At 40.4% G+C, this 27,739-nt stretch overlaps 1 protein-coding gene across 1 annotated transcript in view; it reads right to left on the bottom strand.

Annotated features, from left to right (window-relative positions):
- Positions 1-7,568: 7,568 nt before the first annotated feature.
- CHP1 (calcineurin like EF-hand protein 1) overlaps positions 7,569-27,739 on the bottom strand; it is a 48,592-nt gene continuing 28,421 nt past the window's right edge. Inside the window, exons 4-7 of the mRNA XM_006093037.3 lie at positions 24,312-24,439; positions 15,165-15,226; positions 9,908-10,030; positions 7,569-9,772 (exon numbers count right to left, since the gene is read on the bottom strand). Coding sequence (XP_006093099.1) covers positions 9,719-9,772; positions 9,908-10,030; positions 15,165-15,226; positions 24,312-24,439 — 367 coding nt within the window. The 3' untranslated portion in view covers positions 7,569-9,718. The remainder of the gene's footprint in view (positions 9,773-9,907; positions 10,031-15,164; positions 15,227-24,311; positions 24,440-27,739) is intronic.

Genomic DNA, 27,739 nt, shown 5'->3' with positions numbered 1-27,739 from the left:
CCCCCCCGTCTAGTTCTATAAAAGTCATATTGTGTATTCAGCACTGATCTTTTATTTTAAAGTTATATTGAGATATAATTTACATGCCATACAATTCACACATCTGAAATGTACAATTCAGTGACTTTTAGTATATTCAAAAAATTGTGCATCCATCGACACAAGTAATTTTAGAACTTTTAGAACTTTTTCATTACTACAAAACCAAACTCCATACCCCTTAGCTGTCACTCACCATTCTCCCAGCCCTCTAGGCTCTGGAATCATATAGTATTTGATGACCAAATAGTACAGTATTTGTCCTTTTGTGCCTGGTTTATTACACTTAGCATAATGTCCTCAAGGTTCATTCATATTGTTGCATGTTTTCCATTCATGTGTTCATGGACATTCAAGTTGTTTCTACCTTTGGCTACTGTGAATAGTGTTTCTATGAACATGGGTGTAAATATCTCTTCAAGACCCTGCTTTAAATTCTTCTGCGTAGCCTTATTTGGTTTGGCTCAGTGGACAGAGTGTTGGCCTATGGACTGAAGGGTCCCTGCTTCGATTCTTTCTGGTCAGGGGGACATGCCTGGGTTGTGGGCTTGATCCCCATTAGGGGGTGAGCAGGAGGCAGCCAATCAGTGATTGTTGATGTTTCTGTCTCTCTCTCTCTCTCCCTCTCCCTTCCTCTCTGAAATCAATAAAAAATATATTAAAAATAAATAAATTCTTCTGGATATATACCCAGAAGTGGAATTACTGGATTATATGGCAATTCTATTTTTAATTTTTTGAAGAACTGTCATACTGTTTTCCACAGCATCTGCCCCATCTTACATTCCCACCAACAGTGCAGAAGGGTCCCATAATTGAGTTGAATTCTTTTTTTTTTTTAATATTTTTTATTGACTTTCCACAGAGAGGAAAGGAGAGGGACAGAGAGCCAGAAACATCGATGAGAGAGAAACATCGACCAGCCGCCTCCCGCACAGCCCCCACTGGGGATGTGCCCACAACCAAGGTACATGCCCCTGACCGGAATCGAACCCGGGACCCCCCAGACCCCAGGCCGACGCTCTATCCACTGAGCCAAACTGGTCAGGGCTTGAGTTGAATTCTTATTTTATTAAAACAATGTTTTTATTTTTAGAGAGAGAGCAAGAGAGAAACATTGATGAGAGAGCACACCTCCCTACTGGGGATAAAGCCTACAACCTGGATTCAAACTGGCAATATCTTGGTGCATGGGATGACACCCAATAAACTGAACCACACCAGCAGGGCTCTCTTTTTATTATTGAATTATAATTTATTTATTGTAGGTAAGTCTCTTATCAGACATATATTTGCAAATATTTTCCCCCTTTCTGTAGGCTGTCTTTTCACTTTCTTCGTTTTGTTAATCCTCACCTGAGGATATTTTTTCCATTGACTTTTAGAGAGTGGAAGAGACAAAGAGAGAGAAACATCAATGTGAGACTCATCAATTGGTTGTCTCCTGTACGCGCTCTGACCAGGGCTGGGGATCAAGCCTGCAACCGAGATATGTGCCCTTGACCGAAAATGGAACCCATGACCCTTCAGTCCGACTGATGCTCTAACCACTGAGAAAAACCGGCCAGGATTCTTTTCACTTTTTTTTTAAAAATATATTTTATTGATTTTTACAGAGAGGAAGGGAGAGGGATAGAGTTAGAAACATCGATGAGAGAGAAACATCGACCAGCTGCCTCCTGCACACCCCCTACTGGGGATGTGCCTGCAACCAAGGTACATGCCCTTGACCAGAATCGAACCTGGGACCTCTCAGTCCGCAGGCCGACGCTCTATCCACTGAGCCAAACTGGTTAGGGCTCTTTTCACTTTTTTGATGATGTCCTTTGAACCACAAAATTTTTAAATTTTGATGATGTCCAGTTTATTTTTATTTTGTTGTTTGTTCTTATATCCAAGAAACCATCACCTAATCCAAGGTCATGAATATTTATATCTATGTTTTCTTTTATAAGCTTTATGGTTTTAGCTCTTACATTTAGGCCTTTCATACATTTTCAGGTTTTTCTAAAATATATTTTTATTGATTTCAGAGAGGGAGAGGGAGAGATAAAAACATCAATGATGAGAGAGAATCATTGATCTACTGCCTCCTGCACGCCCCCTAAGGGGGATCGAGCTCGAAACCCAGGCATGTGCCCTTGACCGGAATTGAACCCAGGACCCTTCAGTCCTCAGGCTGATGCTCTATCCACTGAGCCAGACCAGCTAGGGCTGGTGTGAGGCAGGGGTCCAACTTCAATCCTTTGCATGAGGATATCCAATGGCCCCAGTTATACCAAAAGACTACTGTTTCCCCCATTGGATTGCTTTGGCAGCCTTGTCAAAGATCAGTTGATTATAAATGTGAGGATTTATTTCTGGACTCACAATTCTAGTCCATTGCTTTATTGTCTATCTTTGTGCCAGTATTGCAGTGTCTTTATTTTCAAATTGGGACATGTGAATCCTCCAATTTTGTTCCTCTTTTTCAAGACTATTGACATTGATTTTTAGATTCTTGTTATATGGTTATTCAACTGCCATCTTCAAATATGTCAGCTATAATCAACCCATTTTTTTCCACCCTAACAATATAAATATATGAGACACAGGCATGTGCTTTGCAGAACACTGTGTCTATCTCATTGATCTGACATATAAATTTAATCAAGCCTTGAAATAAGTGAAGGGAGAGAAATCCAGCATAATTATTTGCCAAACACATCAGTATCCTGGTGATCATCACATTCTTTTCCATGGCTTCACAAACCATGTAATGACCCATTCTAGTATTCTGCTGGGGAATAACGTCAAATAGGTGAGTGGATCATTTCTGAAATCTGCCCTTTCCCCTTCTGCCAACTTTGCTAGTATATGCCTCTTTCTCTAACCATCTCCCAAATCTATGTCTCCATGACTATGAAGCTACCAAAATTGCCCCTGATCTCATGGGCACAAGGTGAGGAGTTTATAGAATGCGGCCATCTGTTAGAAACACAGAATGTTACTATTTCAGATTTTTTATTCTGGCTCTACAATGCCAGAAGAGGCAACAGGCAGCAAAAAATACATTTAAAATTTAGCACATGCGTTCTGCTAAAATTGAGTGTTTTTACTCAGAAGTTGAGTCCTGAGAAAAAGTTTCATAAAATATGAATGTCTCCATGGCAGCCTTCTCCCAACTGACATCCTGTAGAAGTATTTTTCTCTTTTTCTTTTGTGCAGGAGATATTTTAATAGCAGCTAGAAATTTGTTATTCTACTGGCAAAGAAGACGAATTCCTACCCTCAAGAAATTTTGCATTATGGATAATATAACGCTTTTTGTCCCATTGTTCAAAAGGGTATTTGCAAATATAAGCTTCTAATCCATGTCACATTTAATGTCATCAATAATTTTTTTCCAAAGTGATAAGGAAAAAGATGTGACATCTACAGAAAACCAGGCAAGGAATCACTGGACTCAATCAGCACATGTAGTATTAAGTTACATAGATCCAGGTACAACTTGAATTACATGCAATTCATATGAATTTTATGAATTACATTAAAATAACATTATCTTAAAATTATCAGGAATGTTTCACTTAATTATTTGGTCTCTAGTGGAATGGCTGAGTTACTTGGTTTTCGTCTAGTCTTCTCCTTTGTGAGCTATCCTTTTTTTAAAAAAAATTTATTGATGAAATATTGTTATTTATCCATTGCTGGTTGATTCTTGTATGTGCCCTGAGGATCTAACCTGCAACGTTGGCGGATCAGGACACTCTTAACCAAACTGAGCTACCTGGCCAGGGCTCAGCTGCCCTTCTTGTCAACATACCTATTAATATAAGTATTTCCAATTTGTTATGGGCTGGTTGACCAAATTACCAAATTTATTAGAATTATTTCTAAAGAAATTGTGTGTTTAGGGGCAAGAAAAATTTTCTTATGAATAAAACACTGAAACTGCTTAACAGTGTTTGCCTTCTGTTGTAGTGGCCCAGAGACATTCTTTAATAATTCACTTACCTGTTTTAGTTTGTTATTCCACTTATTTATGCATTTATTGATTAACTCCTAATATGTGTCCTGAGCAGGATTGAACCCACAACCTTGGCGTATTAGGACAATGCTCTAACCAACTGAGTACCTGGCCAGGACCATACCTGGTTAGGTTCTTGAACAGACTGCAAAGGGAGGTGGAAAGTGTCAAGATCATGTCTCCAAATAAATCATCTTGCTAGTTTTGATGCACGATCAGAATCTAGTGCTTAGAACACTGTCCTGACATCTCAAGACCAAGTCTTTGATTAGCTCTTACCTTATGTAAAGAAGTCAGGCTACTTACTTCATCTTAAAAGACATGAAATTCTTCATTGTTCTATGTTCCCTCCAGAGCTGTGTAGAAACAGTCTGCAGTACCTCACAAACTTACCAAGTAAATCTCCCATCACTGCTTGATGTAGAGCGAAGAGTAAAATCTCTAAATTGTTGTTTCTACTAGATGTTAAACACATATAGGGGCACATACCAGCCATCTGTAGTATGAATCGCTGGTTGATTCAAAGCTCAGCTAAAGTACTCTGAATTTAGAGGGTATCAGTCCATTAGTAATGATTTCTTTCCAAGCAATTCTGCTCTCAGTGTTTGAGGAACAGGATAAATGTCTAGTTTTTAGCATAAGAAATCCAGTTAGTGAAGATAGTTCTCTCTGAGGCATCTCTGCAGTAAATACTTTCTCTAAATCCCAATCAGCACAAACTATTCTAATAGTGTTTTATTTTTTTATTTTTTTTTTTTAAATATATTTTATTGATTTTTTACAGAGAGGAAGGGAGAGAGACAGAGAGTTAGAAACATCGATGGGAGAGAAACATCGATCAGCCGCCTCCTGCACATCTCCTACTGGGGATGTGCCCGCAACCCAGGTACATGCCCTTGACCGGAATCGAACCTGGGACCTTTCAGTCCGCAGGCCGACGCTCTATCCACTGAGCCAAACCGGTTTCGGCCTAATAGTGTTTTAAATATAAAACTTGATATTGCCCTAACCCAGTGATGGCAAACCCATGACACGTGTGTCAGAGGTGACACGCGAACTCATTTTTTTTGGTTGATTTTTCTTTGGTAAATGGCATTTAAATATATAAAATAAATATCAAAAATATAAATCTTTGTTTTACTATGGTTGCAAATATCAAAAAATTTCTATATGTGACACGGCACCAGAGTTAAGTTAGGGTTTTTCAAAATGCTGACACGCCGAGCTCAAAAGGTTCGCCATCACTGCCCTAACCGGTTAGGCTCAGTGGATAGAGCATCGGCCTAGGGACTGAAAGGTCCCAGGTCCGATTCCGGTCAAGGGCATGTACCTTGGTTGCAGACACATCCCCAGTAGCAGGTGTGCAGGAGGCAGCTGATCGATGTTTCTCTCTCATCGATGTTTCTAACTCTCTATCCCTCTCCCTTTTTCTCTGTAAAAAAATCAATACATTAAAAAAATAAAGCTTGATATGATTGTAAAGTCAATTTGAAGACAGGTGACTATAAAGGATATTCTAAAAAGGACATTCTAAAGGTAATACAGAGTAATTTGATAGCTTGTGGCATTCATTTATTTTGGAACCTATAAAAGCTGTAAGATATGGCTCAGTGGTTGAGCATCGACCCATGAACCAGAAAGTCATGGTACAATTCCTGGTCAGGGCACATGTCCCAGTGACAGGTTTGATCCCCAGTAGGGGGCATGCAGGAGCCAGCCGATTCATGATTCTCTCTCATCATTGATGTTTCTCTTTGTCTTCTTCTCTGAAATCAATAAAAAACATATTTAAAAAGAAAAAGAGCCCTAGCTGGTTTGGCTCAGTGGATAGACTGTTGGCCTGCGGACTGAAGGGCCCCAGGTTCAATTTCGGTCAAGGGCACATGCCTGGGTTGCAGGCTCGATCCCCAGTGGGGTTGTGCCAGAGGGCAGCCAATCAATGATTCTTTCTCATCATTGATGTTTCTGTCTCTCTCCCTCTCCCTTTCTCTCTGAAACCAATAAAAATATTAAAAAAAGAAAAAGTTATATGCAGAAAGGCATTCATTGTATCATTTATACAATTAAAATTATTTTAAAAATTATTTTGAAAGTTAATGGTTAAATAAATATTACATTAGTTGGTAAAATATAATGTAACCATTAATATAAACTAGAAAGAACAGATAACATGGGGAAATATAATGTTTTAATTTTTTTGTTTTTTTTAAATTAAATTTACTGGTTAATAAAATTATATAGGTTTCAGGGGTACAATTCTATAATATACCATCTGTAAATTGTGTGTTCACCACCCCAAGTCAGGTTTCCTTTCATCACCTTTTATCCCTTTGCCCTCTTTTACCTGCCCCCACAGCCTTTCCCTTTGGTAATAACCATACTGTTGTCTATGAGGTTGTGTCCCCCTACTTAATCCCTTCATCGTTAAACAATATTTTATTTTTTATATATTTTTATTGATTTCAGAGAGGAAGGGAGAGAGTGAAAAAACATCAATGATGAGAGAGAATCATTGATTGGCTGCCTCCCGCACACCCCACACTGGGGATCTAGCTCACAACCTGGGCATATGCCCTGACCAGGAATTAAACCGTGACCTCCTTTTCATAGGTCGACGCTCAACCACTGAGCCACGCCGGCTGGGCCTCTTCATCTTTATACAATCTCAATTTTTAAAGCCAGTATAATCTTGTGGTATGTTACATTTATGTTCAAATACATAAATAGCTAGAACAGAAGGGAGCAAGGGAAATAAAGTTGGTTAAAGAGATTCTTCTCAAACTGTACTTAATGTTCTAATGATTTTATAATTTTTTTTTTGCAGTATTGTTTTTAGTCACAGATTGTTATACCTATAGACATGGTCAGTAACATTAAGGTTCCTCCAAAATTGCCTATATGGTCACTCCATCCATTTTTCGTTTTCCTAAACCCTAAAATTAGACTCAAAGTGAAGCAAAGATGAAACATCATGCATGTAATTTTGAATGGATTTTGAGGCAGAGGGATAGCAAAAGGAGGATTATCATGTTAGAATTTATATGACCAATGATTCCAGCTATTACTGTGTTGAGTCTTGTGGCATGCCACTAAACCTTAAAATAAGAAGAGATGCTCATACCCTGCACAGACTAAGTCACTAAAGCTTGGAGATGTGAAAAGCCATGTAATAATAGCTAGGTGTAATATGTCACTGAGGTTGCACATGAATGAGGGGGTAGACATCTTAATAACAAGCAATAGATAGATACCCCATTTTTAGGTCTTTTCTACATTTAAGGAGCCAGGAGTCAAGAACAGAAAGTGAATCTTCCTTGGAGTGGTAGAAGGCTGACAAAGCTGTGCTCAGAGGCATACAGTGCTGGTCCCTAGATGAATGCCCCCACCAGGCAGACAATGAATAGACCTGCATTTAATAGCACAGACAAACCTAAGGGAAACACTGTGATTTCAAACTTGAAGAAGGTGATTTACTTACATACAATTCTTGTAAAACAGATGAACAAAATCAACCAAGTTATATTGTTTTAACTACAAGAATTTATTATTGATGGATCGGAGAATACAGTTTTAATGGAACAGTAAGGCACAGCTGTGGATGAAAACAGTTTGCTATACAGCCAAAAGGAGGAAAAAGCTACAATCTTAGGAACTTTAAATATGCAAGTCAAGGAGCCTTTGAAGTACCTCTTTAACAGATCAGTGTCTGTCCTTCCCTTTTATATGATTCCCATAAGTACATCACTTGATCACAAAGTCAGACTGACACTTCACCCAGAATTTCTCAGTCATTTATCCTTGAGTTGTGTAGCCTGGACACTCCTGTTCCCCACTCTGTCCAATCTCTTTGCATTTTTTTTTAAAGCAATTTCCTTCCTAAAGTATTATGTATCCATCTTGGATAGCCTTCCAAAGCAAGGAAATAAGCAAGCATGCAATGAGTAAGACAAAATCAGCCAAGGGTAGTTATAAGGATGAGCAGACTGATAGACGGTTAAGAGAGATGTTAGGATGATAACAGGCTGATTCAACGAGGTCTATACTAAGCTGACTTAGGCAGAAAAGTTGCTCTGGCTTGTGCAAAGGGCTGTAATACCACCTCAGGTTTGCCACCAGTGCCAGACCCCTTGTTTCTAAAGGACTAGCAATGGTCTAAGAGAGGAGCTGGGAAATAAATGTAAGCAGGCTGCTTATGATACAATACACTCAAAGCTTTGGATCTGTATTAGGAGCTGACTATGGCTTCCAGCATTAACATTTGCCAAGTGTAAAATTCATAGAGAATTTTGTGCAAAACTTCAAGACACTGAGGACAAATTTTAAATATCTTGGATGGGAATAAGTAGGCACTTCTGTAACACTAACCTTTCTATTTGGAAGTGTGAAGTGAAAACATTTCAGGGCACATAACATTGAGGCATAAACCATGCTGCAGAAGTGGGGCTACATGAGGCTTTTAGGGTGCCAGCCTCCTTGCTCAAAAAGCCATGGGAGCCGAACCGGTTTGGCTCAGTGGATAGAGCGTCGGCCTGCGGACTCAAGGGTCCCAGGTTCGATTCCGGTCAAGGGCATGTACCTTGGTTGCGGGCACATCCCCACTGGGGGGCGTGCAGGAGGCAGCTGATCGATGTTTCTCTCTCATCGATGTTTCTAACTCTCTATTCCTCTCCCTTCCTCTCTGTAAAAAATCAATAAAATATATTTAAAAAAAAAAAGCCATGGGAAAGTCCCCAAGCATATTGTCAGAGCAGCCATTCTGGTGGTGACAGTGTCCCAAAACTAAGCAAACCTGCCAACATATGGCTGTTTTCTGAAAGTCAACACTGTACTAACAAGAGTAGCTACATAGATATCCATGTTGAGAATCAGAGGCCAGAGGTAGAGTGACCTGGGCAAGTCACCTGAAAGACTCTGCTCTACAACTCTCACCACAGCCACCACCTTTCAAGAAGAACATCTCTAATTCACAGCCCTTTGATGACAAAGCAGAGTACAGGGGACCAAGAGGCGATCACATTCTTCTGAGAGAAGTGCTCAGTATTGAAAAGCTCCCAGAGAGGCAACATCCCAGAGACCTATTTAAGAGTAAAGGTAGTTCAAAACGGCCAGACCACTAAACTATCCTGCCAAGTCAGAAATACACTGAACAGGCATAGCTTGGGATGCTAAGTAGAAGAAATTGAAACTTAATAAAAAGCGGGGAGACTGAAGATTAATGATGTGTTGGGTAAAAAAGAAGTAGAAAGCAAACGACATAAAAAAAGATCGAGGAGCATGCCAAAGCCTTGAGGGAGGGAAGACAGCGTGGCTATAGTCTACCCAATGAAAGAGCTATGCTGGCTGGTTCTTGACATGATTCCTTCTCTGTCAGACGAGATGCACATGTGGCATTCAGCAGCCGAAGGGGAGTGGGAAGAATATTGAGAAATGGAGATAATCGGCAAATGATATGGAACAAATATAGACCGGGTGTACCATTCTGTAATGCCCTGTTTATATACCAAAGGCAGGTTTATGTTGGCAGACACATTGGGGGTTGTCATGCAACAGCAGTAGTACTTTGGGAGAAGACGAATGATGGGGTGGAGGTGGGGCTGGTGGACAGGAGGACTCCCAAGTTCCAGTTCTTAAATACTAGAAAGCAAGGAACAGTTTAGTAGTCTCAGTCCTTTAGTGAAGAAATCGGATGCTCATTTTCTGTTCTACGTCCACTTTCTCCAAAACCTGGGGGGGTAGAAGAAACAGTTACAGTTATGAAGGTCACAACAGGAGATACTGTCCCATGCTCTTATCTCAATGTTTTTCTCCCTCCCTCCTGTGCAGGATTTAAGTTTTCAAACCATGAGATGACTGACTGACCTTAACAAATTCTGTGAAAGATATAGCACTGTCCCCATCTTGATCAGCCTCCTGGATGGTCCTGTCTGCGATGCTGCCTAGCTGTTCATCTGAGATATTCACTCCGACCATCATGCGTAGCACCTGCAGGACCAAGAGCCAGGCTTACAGGAGACTTGGGGTCAGGGGGACACTTTACCAAGATTAAAGATAAAACCACCCCAACCCTCTTCTCCTTTTTCTTTTTTTTAAATCTATTTTATTGATTTTTAACAGAGAAGAAGGGAGAGGGATAGAGAGTTAGAAACATCGATGGGAGAGAAACATTGATCAGCTGCCCCCTGCACACCTCCTACTGGGGATGTGCCCGCAACCATGGTACATGCCCTTGACCAGAATCGAACCTGGGACCCTTCAGTCTACAGGCTGACGCTCTATCCACTGAGCCAAACTGGTTAGGGCAACCCTCTTTTCCTTTGATGTCCTTAAATGTAACAGCCAGAAAGCTGAAACCCTTATCTTCTTATGTAAGCCATTCTATTTTTAAAAATATTATTTTTATTGATTTCAGAGAGGAAGGGAGAGAGAGATAAGAAACATCAATGATGAGAGAGAATCATCTATTGGCTGCCTCCTGCAAACCCCCTATAGGGGATCAATCCCTGACAGGGAATCTAACTGTGACCTCCTGGTTCATAGGTCATCGTCCAACCACTGAGCACTGAGTGACACGGGCCTGGATCATTTAGGCCATTCTAGACAATGACATGAACAGAACTCTGGCAAGTTCATTGAATAGGAAAGCAAACCTCACTGAGGGAGAGCCCTTTGCATTTTGTTTTTGCCCATTCTTCCTGCCTGGAATATAGAGATGATGCCTGGTGTTGTAGCAGCCATCCTGGGACCATGAGGTGAAAAGTCATATGCACTATGAATGCTAGAGCAATACAGAAGAAGCCTGGTTCCTGGACATCATTTAGTTGCTGTATCAACCTGGATAATCTATGCCCAGACTTCTTATTGCATGAGGCAAACTAATTTTTCTTTTTTGCAGTGAAGGAGAAAACTTTATTCACTATAAAACAGCTCAATTGTGATACAGCACAGTTATGAAGCAGCCCGGGGGCCAGGCCTCTCTCCAGTTAGACAGCTCTGCTCTGCTCCTCCATGGTCTGCTTAGCTCTGCACCATGCTGGTCTGTTTTGCACTGTACCGTTCTGCTCTGCTCCGGTGAGACATCATCAGTGTTTCAGCTCAGCCAGGGAGCAAACTAGTTTCTTTTCGGATTTAAGTAAGTTTGGTAGGGCTTTCTGGAATCCCACCCAAATGCAGTCCTCTTTGAAGTGGTGCACTGACCCACTATCCCTAAAGTATGGCCAAGAAACATAAAGATCCTTGAAGGGTTAAATACTAAATCCATCCCCTCCCCTCTTTAAAAACTATTTTTTAAAATTAATTAATTTTATTGATTTTTTTACAGAGAGGAAGGGAGAGGGATAGAGAGTTAGAAACATCGATGAGAGAGAAACATCGATCAGCTGCCTCCTGCATACCCCCTACTGAGGATGTGCCCACAATCAAGGTACATGTCCTTGACCAGAATCAAACCTGGGACCCTTCAGTCTGCAGGCCGATGCTCTACCACTGAGCCAAACCAGTTAGGGCTAAAAACTATTTTTTTAAAATTGATTTCAGAGAGGAAGGGGGCAGAGAGAGAGAGAAAGAGAAAGATCAATGATGGGAGAGAATCATTGATCGGCTGCCTCCTGCATGCCCCACACTAGGGAAGGGAATCGTGCCGCAACCCAGGCATATTGAACCATGACCTCCTGGTTCATAGGTCGACACTCAACCACTGAGCCATGCTAGCTTAACCTAAATCCCCCCTTTTAGAAAAGTAACATTCTAAGTGCTATGAGAAGTGCAGTAAAGTAAATTTAACACTGTTTCACAAAATGTCTCAAGCAAAAAAAATCCACCCTCTCCCAATTCTGCTAACATTTTTAGATGTGAATATCCTTTGAAAATTGCTACCTTAAGCAAAATAAACACCTTTAATCATATGAACCTTAGTATGAAATGGGGGAAAGGATGCTTTGTGGTGCCTCACATCACTGTAGTCAGCCACCTCTGTCTTCAAAAGGTAAGAGCATAGCTTTTCCACAGGAAAGAAAGGCCTTCTAATCCAGCTGTTCACAGGTCTTCCTTTCCCCCACTCCTTTACAACCTTCTCCTATCTCATGAAATGATTTTTAAAAAGTAAATTACAGTTTCTCTGAAGAGTTAAAATAATGATTTGCATCAACACTAGTTATCCCTCTCCCTCCCCCCCCGCCCCGCAAATCAATTGTAGAAAATTGGAAGTTGTACATTTTGGCGACAAATATACACAAATTGAAGGAATAATAAAAAGAAGCAATGCTAGCAAAAATAAAAAGTAGCCAAGCCATTTGCCATCTTTCCTGATTGTGTATGGCTGACTAGACAAATCAATCTATCCTCAAACCTCTCTAACAGATAAGATCTCAGTACAATTATTCTCGAATGTGTTTTATTTTTAGAATTATAAAACTGAATTGTGCATGTGTGCTGTGGGTGCATAAGGGTGGGGATAAGAGTGGTGGTGTCTTAAAACTCATTCACCCAAGCCCTAACTGGTTTGGCTCAGTGGATAGAGCGTCAGCCTGGGGACTGAAGGGTCCCAGGTTCGATTCCGGTCAAGGGCATATACCTTGGTTGTGGGCACATCCTCAGTAGGGAGTGTGCAGGAGGCAGCTGAATTGATGTTTCTCTCTCATCAATGTTTCTAACTCTCTATTCCTCTCCCTTTCTCTCTGTAAAAAAATCAATAAAATATATTTAAAACAAAAACAAAAACAAAAACTCATTCACCCAGTCCATTAATAAGGACATGAAGGTCTCAAAGTGGCTTGATACAGGCCCTGAGCTGTCCACCAGGCCTCCATTCCGAGCCAGTGTGCTTTCCACCTCTCCACAGTATCACTTACAGGTCCAGTCAGAAGTTTATTAGCAAATGGGACTTTCATTATTACTATTTTTAATGTCTGGTGAGGTTTTTTTGTATATACCCTTTACCAGTTAAGGAAAGCTCTCTCTTTATCTCTGTTTTTCTAAGACTTCTTTTAAAAATCATGAATGAATGATGAATTTTATAACATTTTTTTTCTATGGAAAAGATCATTGTTTTTATTTTTTAATCTGTTAACATGGCAAAATACATTGACTAATTTCCTCATTTTAAATGAACTTTGAACACCTGGTATAAACCCACGTTGGTTATAATATATATATATATAATACTTAAGTATTCAGTGTGTTAATATTTTGTTTAGGACTTTTATATCTATGTGAATGAAAGAGAATGACTAATTTTCTTTTCTTATACAGTTTACAAGGATTCCACATCAAAGTTATGCCAACCTCATAAAATGATTACAGCAACTACCTTTATTGAAGTGTAACTGATATATAATAAACTATACACTATGATAAGTTTTTTGACATATGTACATACCTATAAAACCATCATCACAATCAAAATAATGAATTTTTCCATCTCCCAAAACAACCAGGACTTTTTAAAAGATCATACCAGGCCCAGCTGGCATGGCTCAGTGGTTGAATGTTGACCTATGAAATAGGAGGTCACAGTTCGATTCCGGGTCAGGACAAATGCCTGTGTTGCAGGCTCCATCCCTAGTGGGGGTCATGCAGAAGGCAGCTAATCAATGATTCTCATCATTGAAGTTTCTATCTCTCTCTCCCTCTCTGAAATCAATAAAAAATATATTTTAAAAACATCATACCAGGAAACCATGACCACTCTTCCTTTCCTTAGGATAAACTGACCACAGACTTTTTAACATCCACTGAGTAGTTACGAACTGCATGCCACCAAATGTTTTAGAAATGGCAGTGTCTAGAAAGGTAAATTTTTTCTCCTTCTCATTTTGGTAAAATGTTCATATCCTCTTCTTGCTAGGATAAAACTAGTTCACCTCAACAGTCCATGAGCATATATGTCTTAAAGGCATTTCAGGCCTAAGGAATATTCTAAGGGCACTGACTGGCACTCTGGCCACATGATCTCCTCCCCACTCCCTGCCTCAGGCTTTTTTAATCCTAATAATAGAAAAGAAATCAACCCTCCTGAAAGCTAGACCGTTTCAGTTTTTGTTCAGACATAGAAATGTAGGAATATCTTGAGTTGGTTTAATCTTGCCTGAGTAATCTTCAATTTAGAGAGTTCTCAAAACACTGAATAAATTCATATTTACTTTGGTTTGAATGAAAACCACTTCCTTTTTAGGTGTCTCTTGAAACAGAGATATTTCCCCACAGAAAGTCCTGAATGTGTTAGCTTACTAGCGTCCTCCAGGCTTATAAATAAAAATACAAAAGGGAAGAATTTTCTCCTTCTAAACTCGTATTTCGAGGAAGGGGGAGAGGAAGAATAGAAGGGCAATGACTAATAGGATGAAATGCCAGTCACTGCTGGTAGAGGACAGGGGAGCAACAAAGGACAATGAGCAATCAGCTTGGTGTAACCAACCCAGCAGCAGGTCCTTGACCCTTATGTCAAGCCCAAGGACAGATGAAATAGCGGTAATTATCCAAGTGTCATCAGAATTACCCAGCTGCCAATAAACTGACTGGACACTAACAGAACATTTTAATCTAAATCATCTCACATATTTTAGTTCTGCCAGTCAGCACCTAAAAGACATTTAGTTACCCTTTTTTGGGGTGGGTGGGGGGGATTTGATTAATCCTCATCCAAGAATATTTTTTTTCATTGATTTTTAGAGAAAGAAGGGGGGAGAAAGGGAAGGAGGGGGAAAGGATAGGGAGGGAGGGCGGGAGAGAGAGAGAGAGAGGGAGAGAGAGAGAGAGAGAAAATCAATATGAGAGAGACACATTGATTGGGGCCAGGGATCGAACCTGCCACCCAGGTGCAGGCCCTTGACAGGGAATCGAACCTGAGAATCTTAGGTGTGGAGTTTACGCTCCAAACACTGAGCAACAGTGGCCAGGGCAAACTGAGTTACCTTTTAAATAGAGACATTTGTCTTTGAGAAATCAATGAGCCATTTCAAGTTTCCCCAAATTATGTGCTCTTCCTTATATCCAGGATAGAACTGCACACAGCAGGTGTTAAGTAAATGCTTCCTGAAGGAAAGTACAATTCCTGCCCACATGAATAAGCAGGCAGGGCCCAAATACAAGCTCTCCATGTGCATGGGAGCTCTCCACATACCTGTAACAGCTCATCTCGGGAGATTTTGTCATCTTTATCCAAATCATATAGTCGAAAAGCAACTGGTATGGAAAAATAAGAAGTTAGTGGAAATTCAGTAATGTTTTTCCCATTCTCAACAAACTAAATATGTAAAGGACACTAGACAGAAAACTGAAAGTGAATTAATAGTTTTTCCAAGAGCCACTGCTATTACTTGTAGAGTTTTTAACGACATTGTAAATTGTAACAGTTAAGAAATTGAGATACATCTCATAATTGATGGCATCTTAGCTTTGATGAAATATGGAACCCTCCTGGAACAAAACAGAAAACTTAATAAAAAGTCAAAATGTCCTTTTTCTTTTGTTGTTAATCCTCACTGGAAAATGTTTTCCATCACTTTTTACAGAGAGTGGGAGGGAGAGAGAAAGAAACATTGATATGAGAGACACACATTGATTGGTTGCCTCCCACATGCACCCTGATTAAACCTATGTTCTAACCACTGAGCAACCAGACTGGGACAAATGTCCTTTTTCTTATCTTAGAATTTAAAAAAACCACCCAGCCTGGCCGGTGTGGCTCAGTGGTTGAGTGTCCACCTATGAAGCAGGAGATCACGGTTCCATTCCTGGTGAGGGCACATCCCTGGGTTGCAGGCTCAATCCCCAGTAGGGAAAGTGCAGGGTTGATGATTCTCTCTTATCATTGATGTTTCTATCTCTCTCTCCTTCACCCTTCCTCTCAGAAGTCAATAATATATATTAAAAAACAACAACACATAAAACAAACCACCACCCATAAGTGATTCTGTAAATTAGGTCATCTCACACAATCCATCAAGTCTACAATGCACTGCTCAGGGGGAGCCAACAATCAGAGCCATATAGCTACCAAATGGCTGGCTACACCAAATATTGCCCTGGGAAAATGGTCACTTTGGCAAATTTGAGCAAATTTCAAATAATTTTTTACTACTTGGAGTTCTGTAGGTAAAGAGCTTCCGTTTCAAATAAAAATGCCAAGAATTTGATGGTCTTCTGACCTTATCATATTTCTTTTTAACAATATGTAAATATTCTAGAAAGTAGGCTATATAAGAGAATTCAGAAGAGCAAAAATCATTCAGCCATAGTGCTGAAGGGCTACCAAACGAATCTTCTATAACAATAAAAGGGTAATATGCTCATCAGACCGGACATCTTCCGGACGTCCTTCTTGATGAAGCTGGGGCTGGAGGGAAGCAGCCTGGGTCCCAGAGGGAAGCCGGTGCCAGCAGCAAGGGGGAAGGGCGGCCTATTCTTGCACAAATTTTTGTGCCTCGGGCCTCTAGTAGTGTGATAATGATGGATGATGTTTTTTTTTACTGTAAGAGAACATGTATTGGGTTCCTAGAAGAAATGGGTTAGGGAACAAGTTATAGAGGTAAAGGAATGGCACTTGGAGATTGGGAGTGAGGAAGCTAATGGTAATGTGAGTGGGAGGAGGGGCAGGGAAAGGCAAGGGCATGCTCCTGGGAGGGAGAGCGCCAACAATGAATGATTTTATAGGCACTGTGAGAAATCCTCACAGAGAAAGTGACTGCCTCCGTTTTGAGGCTTTGAATCACTTCAAGTATGCCACTAAGATTTTTGGTTTTCAGTAGAGTGCTATGAATACTAAAAGGCCAAAATCCAATGCTGCAGAGTTATTATTTTTTAAGACACTCAGTGTTTATTTTTATTTAATATATTTTTTATTGATTTCAGAGAGGAAGGGAGAGGGAGAGAGATAGAAACATCTTTGATGAGAATCATTAATTGGCTGCCTCCTGCTCGCCCTCCCACTGGGGATTGAGCCTGCAACCCAGACATGTGTCCCCAACTGGAATAGAACCCGGGACCCTTCAGTCCCCAGGCCAACGCTCTAGCCATTGAGCCAAACCAGCTAGGGCTCCAGAGTTAAGACACATAGATTTAGAACTTGTCTTTAGAAACTCATGATTTAGTGGAGAGCAACATGCACTTCTTACTTTATTTTTTAAAAATATATTTTTATTGATTTCAGAGAGGAAGGGTGAAGGTGAGGGAAATATAGAAACATCAATGATGAAAGAGAATCATTGATCCTGCACAGCCCCTACTGGAGATTGAGCCTGCATATGCCCTGACTGGGAATTGAACCGTGACATCCTGGTTCAAAGGTGGCTGCTCAAGCACTGAGCCACATGGGGCCGCATTACTTACTTTAATATATGCTAAGTGCTATCATATATCTGAAATTCAGGGGGACAAAGCAAGTAGCAGATATGCCTTTCTGATTCAATAACATTTGAACAAGTCTGACAAAGAGTGGTATTCCAGGCAGAGCTAGCACTAGGTACAAAAACTGAACACATGGTTGAGTACTGACCCATGAACCACGAAGTCACAGTTCAATTCCAAGGGTTGTGGGCTTGATCCCCAGTAGGGGGCATGCAGGAGGCAGCTGATCGATGATTCCCTCTCATGGATGTTTTTCTCTCTTTCTCCCTCTCCCTCCCTCTCTAAAATCAATAAAAAGTATATGTTTTAAAAGGTTATATATCACACACCCCTAAAGGAGTGAGTTCTCTAAAAGTCAAAGTACTCTGGCCATGTTGTTCAGTGGTTGAGCATTGACCTGTGAACCAGTAGGTCACAGTTCAATTCCCAGTCAGGGCACATGCCTGGGTTGTGGGTTCAATTCCTGGTAGGTGCACTGCAGGAGGCAGCCGATCAATGATTTTCTCTCATCACTGATGTTTCTCTCTCTCTCCCCCTCTGAAATCAATAAAAATAAATTTAAAAAATAAAAGTCAAAGTAGAATTTTTTAAAAAATCTAATTTACTCTTTGTAAGGTACATATTAGAATTCTGGAGGGGCAAGATTTTCTCTAATGTTGTCTGTTCTTAATTTGGTTAGCTGAGTAACTATCTTCACCAAATTTGAAAATTTATATGCTTAGATGGTTTAGAGCAGTGATGGCGAACCTATGACACGTGTGTCAGAGGTGACACTCGAACTCATTTTTTTGGTTGATTTTTCTTTGTTAAATGGCATTTAATATATAAAGTAAATATCAAAAATATAAATCTTTGTTTTACTATGGTTGCAAATATCAAAAAATTTCTATATGTGACACGGCACCAGAGTTAAGTTAGGGTTTTTCAAAATGCTGACATGCCGAGTTCAAAAGGTTCGCCATCACTGGTTTAGAGTTTAAGGGAAAGGAGACAAAGATCTTAAGTGTTCCTGCAGAAATGTATGTTTAATATATTCCCTAAACTAAACACACACACTTCTGAATATGTTGTCACCTTTCAGAAATAGGATAAAATGTGTTATCTACTAAGCTATCTTCAGGATGATTTTGGGATGGAAACCTGTTTGGTATATAACCCGTTAATATCTATTTCTGCATTTCTTAATTGGGTAACTGGAATATACATGCCTTTCTGCTAAAGTATTTACAGAAGCCTGAACTGCTAATTCTTTTAAAAAATTAATTGGGGTGACTGGTTAATAACATTATGTAAGTTTCAGGCATGCAATTCTGTAATATATCATCTGTGTACTGCATTGTGTGCTTACCACCCAAAGCCTAGTCTCCTTCTGTGACCATTTGACTCTCTTCATTCTTCCCCCACCCTCCTCCTTTTCTGGTAACCACCATATTGCTGCCTGTGTCTATGAATTGTTTGCTTACTGCTTTCTGTTTTATATCCCACATATGAGTGAACTCATGTGGTTCTTGTCCTTTTCCATCTGACTTAATTTGCTTAGCATACTTTCAAGATCCATTCATGTTGTTGCAAATGGTAGTATTTCATCCTTTCTTATAGCTGAGTAGTATTCCATTGTATATATGTACCACATCTTCGTGATCATGGTATCTCCCCTGCCAGGTAAGTATATGTACCACATCTTTATCCAATCACCCATCAAAGGATACTTAGGTTGTTTCCATTTTTTGGCTACCATGAATAATGCTGCACCAAACAGAGGGATATATATACCTTTACAAATAAATGTTTCCAAAATTTTCAGGTTGATGCCCCAAAGAGGGACTGCTAAATCATGTGGTCTATTCTTATTTTTTTAAGGAACCTTCACACTGTTTTCCATAGTGGCTGTACGAGTTTACTTTCCCACTAGGAGTGTATGAGGGTTCCATTTTCTCCACATCCTCTCTAACACTTGTTATTTCGTCTTATTGATAGCAATTCTAACAAGCATGAGATGGTATCTCGTAGTTTTGATTTGCATTTCCCTTATAGCCAGTGAAGCTGAGCATCTTTAATGTTTTTATTGATTTCAGAAAGAGAAAGGGAGAGAGAAACATTGAGGGAGAATCATTGATTGGCTGCCTCCTGCATGCCCCCTATTGGGGATTGAGCCCATAATCAGGGCATGTGCCCTGACTGGGAATTGAACCATGACCTCCTGGCTTATGCTCAATCTCGGAGCCACACCAGTCAGGCAGGTTGAGCAGATTTTATAAATTTGTTGGTTTTTGTATTGAACTGCTTATTTTGAAACCCAAATGCCATGGAGTAAAGATTTGTGTCCCCACAAATTCATGTTGAAGTCTAACCCCCAATGCAATACTATTAGGAGGTAGAGCCTTTGGAGATAATTAGGGTTAGATTATGTCATGAGGGTGGGGCCCTCATGATGGAAGGAGACAGATCTCTTTCTCTCTCTTTCTGTCTCTACCATCCTCTCCATGTGAGGATACAGTAAGAAGATGACTGTTTGTGAACCAGTAGGGGGCCTTCATCGGGAACCTGACCGTGTGGCACCCTGATCTCAGACTTCCCAGACTCCAGAACTGTGAGAAATGTAACTGTGAGAAATGTCTGTTACTTTCGTCACCCAGCAATGGTATCTTGTTACAGCAGCCTGAGCAGACTAAGACACCAGCAGAGTAACTGAAGAGATCACCCAGTAGGACGTTTTAGAAAAAACTGCAGCAACAGTAGTTATTTTTCCAGTGACTTGGATTCCTGTCAGTCAGCTCTGGCCTTGAAACAGAAGAAACACTTTCCCCAAGATAATGAACGGTCAAATGCACAAATGACTGAGCCATTTTGTTAGGTTTTCTCTTTCCTTTTCTACTCTCCCTTTCCTGATTCTTGGTCCATGACTCAGACTCTCGTCTCCAGAGCAGCCTTCTGGAATTTCCAGTTCCATGGCTTCAAATGCCACCTAATTCTGAATACTCCCCAACATGCAGCTCCAGTTCAGACCTCTTGCCTGAGCTCCTCAGTGCTATACAACACAGGGTTAAGACTCTGGCTCCCCTGAATCCTGGCTCTGAAGCTTACCAACATTGTGACTCAGTTACCTGAAGGGTGCACAGTAAGAACAGAATCCACCTCATAGGGTTCTGAAGACTGAATGAAAGTTAGCACAGGGAAGGCACTTTATTGTTGTTGTTTTTTAGTTAATGGTAACATGCCTGGGGCAGGGAAGGGAAGAGGAAAGGGAAAGGCATGATTTCCTGGGAGGAGAGCCATGAAAGGCACTTTAAATAGTGTCTGACACACAGTAAGAGCTCAATCAAAGCCATTTACTTGCCATCACCTCTCTACCCTCCTCCCATACCACTCACTTCTTTCTTGATAATGCTTCTTTGTTCTCTGAACACACCAAGTACTAATTAAACCAGCTGTTCCCTTTGCCTAGAGCTCTCCTGTTCTTCATATGGTCAGCTCATTCTTAGCTCATATTTCAATTCCTCAAAGAGTTCACTGACCACTGATTCGAAAATTATGACAGCCCCCCAAACACTTTCTAATCTCACCTTATTCATTTCCTTCACAGAACTTGCCATGCTCTTAATCTTGTTTATTCATTTGTCTTTTTCCATAGTCTGTCTCCCATATTAGATCATAAGCTCTATGAAAGCAAAAACCTAATCTGGTTTATGCATCATTATATCCTGGGCCTAAAATAGTGCTTTGCACATAGTAATTACTCATACATTTGCTTAATGAAGACCAAACTAATGATCTCAGTCAAACCATTACCTTTTAATCACTGTTGTATTTTCACATTTTGGTATAACCATCACCATGATCCATCTCTAGAACTTTTTCAGTTCTCCCAACTGAAACTCTAACCCATTAAACATTAACTTCCATCTCCCCTCAACCCCAGCCCCTGACAACTTTCTCTCTATGGAGTTGACTACTCTAGGAACCTCATATAAGAGTATTCAAACAATATTTATCCTTTAGTGTCTGGCTTATTTTAATTTTTATTATTTAATTTGAGAGGAAGGGGCAGAGAGAGACTGATTTGTTGTTCCACTTATTTATGCATTCACTAGTTGATTCTTATATGTGCCCTGACCAGGGAACCCACAACCTTGGCATATTGGGATGATGCTCTAACCAACTGAACTACCCAGACAGGGCCATGCCCTTTTTTCCTTGAACAGGGAATTACTACTTTTTCTGAGATAGTCCTATCCATACATGAGTATCTCTCTTTTAAAAATTCTTCCTTCTGTTGAACTGAACTATATCCATGTCCTCATTGCATAAATTCTTCTCCACACCATAAACTTTGGTCCCAGGTTCGATCCCGGTCAGGGGCATGTACCTGGGTTGTGGGCACATCCCCAGTAGGAGATGTGCAGGAGGCAGCTGATCGATGTTTCTCACTCTCTCTCTCCCTTCCTCTCTGTAAAAAATCAATAAAATATATTTAAAAAAATAAATAAAAAATAAATAAAAAACTACTAAACTGTACACTTAAAAATATTTAAGATGGTAAATTTTGTTATGTGTTTTTTACCACAATAAAAGGACTCTTCCTTTTTTTTTTTTTTTTAAAATATATATATTTTATTGATTTTTTACAGAGAGGAAGGGAGAGGGATAGAGAGTTAGAAACATCAATGAGAGAGAAACATCAATCAGCTGCCTCCTGCACACCTCCCACTGGAGAGGTGCCCGCAACCAAGGTACATGCCCCTGACCGGAATCGAACCTGGGACCCTTCAGTCCCCAGACCGACGCTCCATTCACTGAGCCTTTTTACCACAATAAAAGGACTCTTCCTTATGATAATGATTCATGTGGCCGTCAGTGCCTTCAAATTTCTAGTTGCTTTCTATATATACTAGAGCCCCGGTGCACTAAATTTGTGCAGTGGGCAGGGGGTGGGGTGACCCTCAGCCCAGCCTGCACCCTCTCCAATCTTGGACATCCCTCTCACAATCCAGGACCGCTGGCTCCTAACCGTTCACCTGCCTGCCTGCCTGACTGCCCCTAACCACTCTGCCTGCCTACCTGGTCATACCTAACTGCCCTCTCCTGCCAACCTGGTCGCCCCTAACTGCTCACCCCTGCTGGCCTGGTTGCTACTAACCGCCTCTGCCTTGGCCCCCGCCACCGTGGCTTTGTACAGAAGAATGTCTGGAAGATGTCTGGTCTAATTAGCATATTACCCTTTTATTAGTATAGATGCTCTAGTACAACGGTTCTCAACCTGTGGGTCGTGACCCCTTTGGCGGTCGAATGACCCTTTCACAGGGGTTGCCTAAGACCATCCTGCATATCAGATATTTACATTACAATTCATAACAGTAGCAACATTACAGTTATGAAGTAGCAATGAAAATAATTTTATGGTTGGGTCACAACATGAGGAACTGTATTTAAAGGGCCAGAAGGTTGAGAACCACTGCTCTAGTATATCTCCAGAATACAAACTAAAATATGGTTCCCAAGATGTGTTCTCTTTAGTACAGAGTGGGATTACCACTAGTCTCATTATGATACATTTCTCTACTCAAAGCCTAATATTATATTACTCTGATGGTGGGGGTTGGAGGTTTGGAGGGGCGGGGGGTAGGGATGCTGCAGGCCAGACAGTTGCAGTGCATGGTGGCTTCATTTAGTCTCAGACAGTAGTTAGTCTTGAAAGAAGCAATTAAAATTAACCAATACAGTATCCAGTAAATTTGATCACAAATCATTAGAGTTCTATTTTCTTCTATATCTAGTTTTGTTTATATTTAAGTGTTGTGCTCTTCATTAAGGTACATGACCTTATGTACAGAAGAGCAGTATTTCATTATTTTGGTTAAAAAAATTTCCCTACTCTATACAACAATACTTATTTCAGTGCTTCTTAAACCCTTTTCCTGAATAAAGGAGTGAACTTATACTCCTATCCTATAGATAGGGAGACCGGGGTATGGGCCGAGGGCCACAAATAAAAAGTTTAAGTCTTACACACCATTTAAAAAATATATGTACATTTGGCATGATAGTCTATACTTCATCTATATTTGTTTCAATATTAAAAAGTCTTTTCACAGACCTCTCTGTATACCACTGTGCATCCTTGAAGAGAAGCTTGAATTCAATCAATTCAATACAATTTCAATCCCAATTGTGACTGTGTTAAATGAAAAGAGAAATTACATTTTAATTTCTTAGAGAAGTTTTGTAAGAGATTGGGCAATATTATACATGAACCAACAAGGACAGAGGGAAATCTAACAAACATCCAAGGAAAGGAGGCAAAAGGCATGGGGACAAAATTTAATCTTGCACAAACCCGGCTGTCCGCTCCCACTTGAGTCATATCTAATACCTATCAAATTCTAAAATGAGCTGAGGATTGTCATTCCTTACAGGTGGGCCTGGGTCTTTTTCCCATCCCAGCACTAACCAGGCCTGACACTGCTTAGCGTCCAAGATCAGAGATCAGGTGCATTCAGGGTGGTATGGCCGTAGACGTGGCTGAATCTTTTTCACTGTTGTCACCCTAGCACTTACTACAGTTCCTGGTACACAATAGGCATTCTATGATTTGTAAGTAATATTAGTAGCTAACTCACTGCCAGGCACTATTTGAAGTACTTGACATATGTTAACTCACTTAATCCTCACAAACATCCCTAGGTGAAATCCTTTAATATTCCTCTTTACAAAAGAGGAAACCGAGGCCCAAAGAGTTTGAATAACTTGCCCAAAGTCACATGGTCAAAAAATGGCAGAGCTGGGATTCAAACCCAGCCAGTTTAGTTCCAGGATCTGAGCTCTTAATCACTATACTCTTATGTTTGTTAAATAAATGAATGAGTAAATAATTTGTAAGAAATGAAAAGCAAATGTTTTAAACCATCAGACTTTAGCTCCTTACAGTGTAGTTTGTTGCTTCGGCTGTTGAGTGGTTCTGGTCCATTCACATCTTTACTCTTTTCATTATCCTCAATGGGTCGGAAATGAGCCAAAGTTCTCATGAATCCACGAAAGTTTACCTGGTCCTCTCTGATTGGGAAATATAACAAACAGAACACCATGTCAATCAGGGTGATAATTTCTTATGAATTCAATTTATTAGCAACAGCTTAAGCTAAAGTGGCAAGAAATTCCATCCAACGAGGTCTCTTTCCCCATGCACAGTACTAGTACTTTAGTGTTCATAAATATCTTCATTTAAGTCTCACCTTAACCTTGTGAGGTGGGCATTGATGTTTCTATCTCTCACTCCCTCATCCTTCCTCTCTGAAATAATAATAATAATAATAATAAAAAATATATATATTTTAAATATATTTTATTGATTTTTTTACAGAGAGGAAGGGAGAGGAATAGAGAGTTAGAAACATCGATGAGAGAGAAACACTGATCAGCTGCCTCCTGCACACCCCCTACTGGGGATGTGCCCGCAACCAAGGTACATGCCCTTGACCAGAATCAAACCTGGGACCCCTCAGTCTGCAGGCCAACGCTATATCCACTGAGCCAAACCGGTCAGGGCAAAATATATATATTTAAAAAAAAACTCACTGCTTTGGAATCTGCAGCAAGCAGCAAGGTGGTCATTTCAACTGAATGACTTCCAACCACCTCCTATGTCTCCTCTGCAGTCACATATACCTAGTGATATTTTAAGGTTAAGGCATACCATGAAAAAGCTTTTTTAAAAAAATATTTTTTTAAAAGGTGTTTTTATTGATTTCAGAGAGGAAGAAAGAGGGAGAGAGAGAGAAACATCAATGATGAGAGAGACTCATAGATTGGCTGCCTCCTGCACACCCCCTACTGGGAATCAAGCCCGCAACCCAGGCATGTGACCTTGATTGGAATGGAACCTGGGACCGCCTTCAGTCTGCAGGCCCACGTTCTATCCTCTGAGCCAAACCAGTTAGGGCTGGAAAAGCTATTTTTAAAATAAATGTTATTTAGTTATAAAAGCAATAAATACATTTTTGGAAATCTTTTTTGGGGGGGGAGTAGAAAGAAAACAAAACAGTCCTAGTTCTACCAATCAATTACAACCATCATTAATAAATTTTCTTCCAGTAATTTTTCTATGCTGTTTGGATAATTGTGAACACACTGCACAAGTGATTGTTTTTTCCACTGATTTTTAGAGAATGAAAGGGAGGGAGGGAGGTGGAAAGGGAGGCTGGGAGAGAGAGAGAGAGAGAGAGAGAGAGAGAGAGAGAGAGAGAGAGAGAAAGAGAAACATCAATGTGAGACAGACACATTGGTTAGTTGCCTCCCACAGTGCCCCAACCAGGGTCAAGGATCAAACCTACAACCCAGGCACAAGCCTTTGGACCAGAATCCAACCTGTGAGCCTTCAATGCCTGGGCTGATGCTCTTAACCACTGAACTACATAGGGCAGGGCTATTTATTTACTTTCTTTTATTTTTCAATTACAGTTTACATTCAATATTCTTTTTTTTTTAAAAAAAAAATTTTATTGATTTTTTACAGAGAGGAAGGGAGAGAGATAGAGAGTTAGAAATATCGATGAGAGAGAAACATCGATTAGCTGCCTCCTGCACATCTCCTACTGGGGATGTGCCCGCAACCCAGGTACTTGCCCTTGACCGGAATCAAACCCGGGACCTTTCAGTCCGCAGGCCGACGCTCTATCCACTGAGCCAAACCGGTTTCGGATCAATATTCTTTTGAATTAGTTTGAGGTGTACTGCATAGTGGTTAGACAATCATATACTTTACAAAGTGTTCCTCCTGATATCTCCAGTAACCAGCTGGCACCATACACACAGTGGGGCAAAAGTAGGTTTACAGTTGCTTATATAGAAAATATAACAATTAATAAACAATAAACTCCGTTTCACTTACAATATAAACTTACTTTTGCCTCACCCTGTAATTATTACAATATTGTTGACTTTATTCCCTATGCTATACTTTACATCTCCATGACTATTTTATAACTACCATTTTGTAGTTCTCAATACCTTCACCTTTGTCACACAGTCCTCCAACCCCCACCCCTCCGCCAACCATCAGTCTGTTCTTTGTATGTATGAGTCTGTTTCTATTGTATCTTGCTCTTTAAAACTTTTAAGCATGTCTCCAATGAATCTTCTATAATAACAAAAGGGTAATATGCTAATTAGACTGGATGTCTTCCAGACGTCCTTCCTGACGAAGCCGGGGCTGTGGGTGGCCCGGGGGAAGCCAGCCCGGGTCCTGGGTGCCTGCCCACGCCTGAAGGAGAAAAGCCTGGATCCCGGGTGCTAGAGGGAAGCCAGTGCTGGCAGCTGGGGGAAGGAAGGCCTACTCTTGCACAAATTTTCATGCATTGGGCCTCTAGTATAAATATAAAAGCATAATTGTGTGTCTGTATCATGATTCTATTATTCCCTCATAATTGGATAGAATACCCTTTCCTCCTCATTTTTCATCATACAATGTTTTGAAAGACCTTTCTGTATAAAAAGCTTTTTTTTGGTAATCAGAGAAAAACATTTTTATTGTACTGCAGGCCACTCAATAATCCTTTAAGAAATAATTCTAAAATTTGAATAAATGAAGAATGTTCTTTAATATTAAAAAAGAATGTCCCATGTGACATAGTTATTTGCCTAGGGCAGTACTGAAAAGAACAATTGCCTGGTTCCTAAGAATAAATGCCAGTCTTTGTGTGTCTCATTGATCAGATGAAGCATGGAAGGTCTTTATAGACATACAGATCAGAGACCTGCTAAAGGTACAACCTTCTAAAGCAGCGGCTGCCAACCATTCGGACCTCATGGACCACCGACTGGCGACCGCTGCTCCAAAGGTTTCCTTAAACCAGCGGTCGCCAATGGACCTCAAGGACCACCAGTGGTCCACGGACCACCGGTTGGCGACCACTGTTCTAAAGAATAACCTTTAGTTCTTAAAAGTAGCTATACTACTAGTGGAGCAGTATCTTGTAAAAAATGTAAGATCTGCCCTAACTGGTTTGGCTCAGTGGATAGAGCATCAGCATGCAAACTGAAGGGTCCCAAATTTAATTCCAGTCAAGGGCACATGCTGGGGTTGCTGGCTCGATCCCCAGTGGGGGGCTTGCAGGAGGCAACCAATCAATGATTCTCTCTCACTGATGTTTCTCTCTCTGTCTCCCTCCCTCTTCCTTCCTCTCTAAAATCAATAAAAAATATATTTTAAAAAAGTAAGATCTGAGGAATCAAGTAATATGAAATAAGATATGAGTTATATGCCAGAACAAACAGGTTAATAAGTACATATTTTATTGCCATAATGTCTTTGAGTTAAAAGTAACTAAATACCACCCTAGCCCGTTTGGCTCAGTG

The sequence above is a fragment of the Myotis lucifugus genome, unplaced genomic scaffold, assembly GCF_000147115.1.
Source record: "Myotis lucifugus unplaced genomic scaffold, Myoluc2.0 scaffold_109, whole genome shotgun sequence".
Classification (NCBI taxonomy): domain Eukaryota; kingdom Metazoa; phylum Chordata; class Mammalia; order Chiroptera; family Vespertilionidae; genus Myotis; species Myotis lucifugus.
The sequence above is the reverse complement of the archived record's forward strand: the minus strand, read 5'-3'. Positions and strand labels throughout refer to the sequence as shown.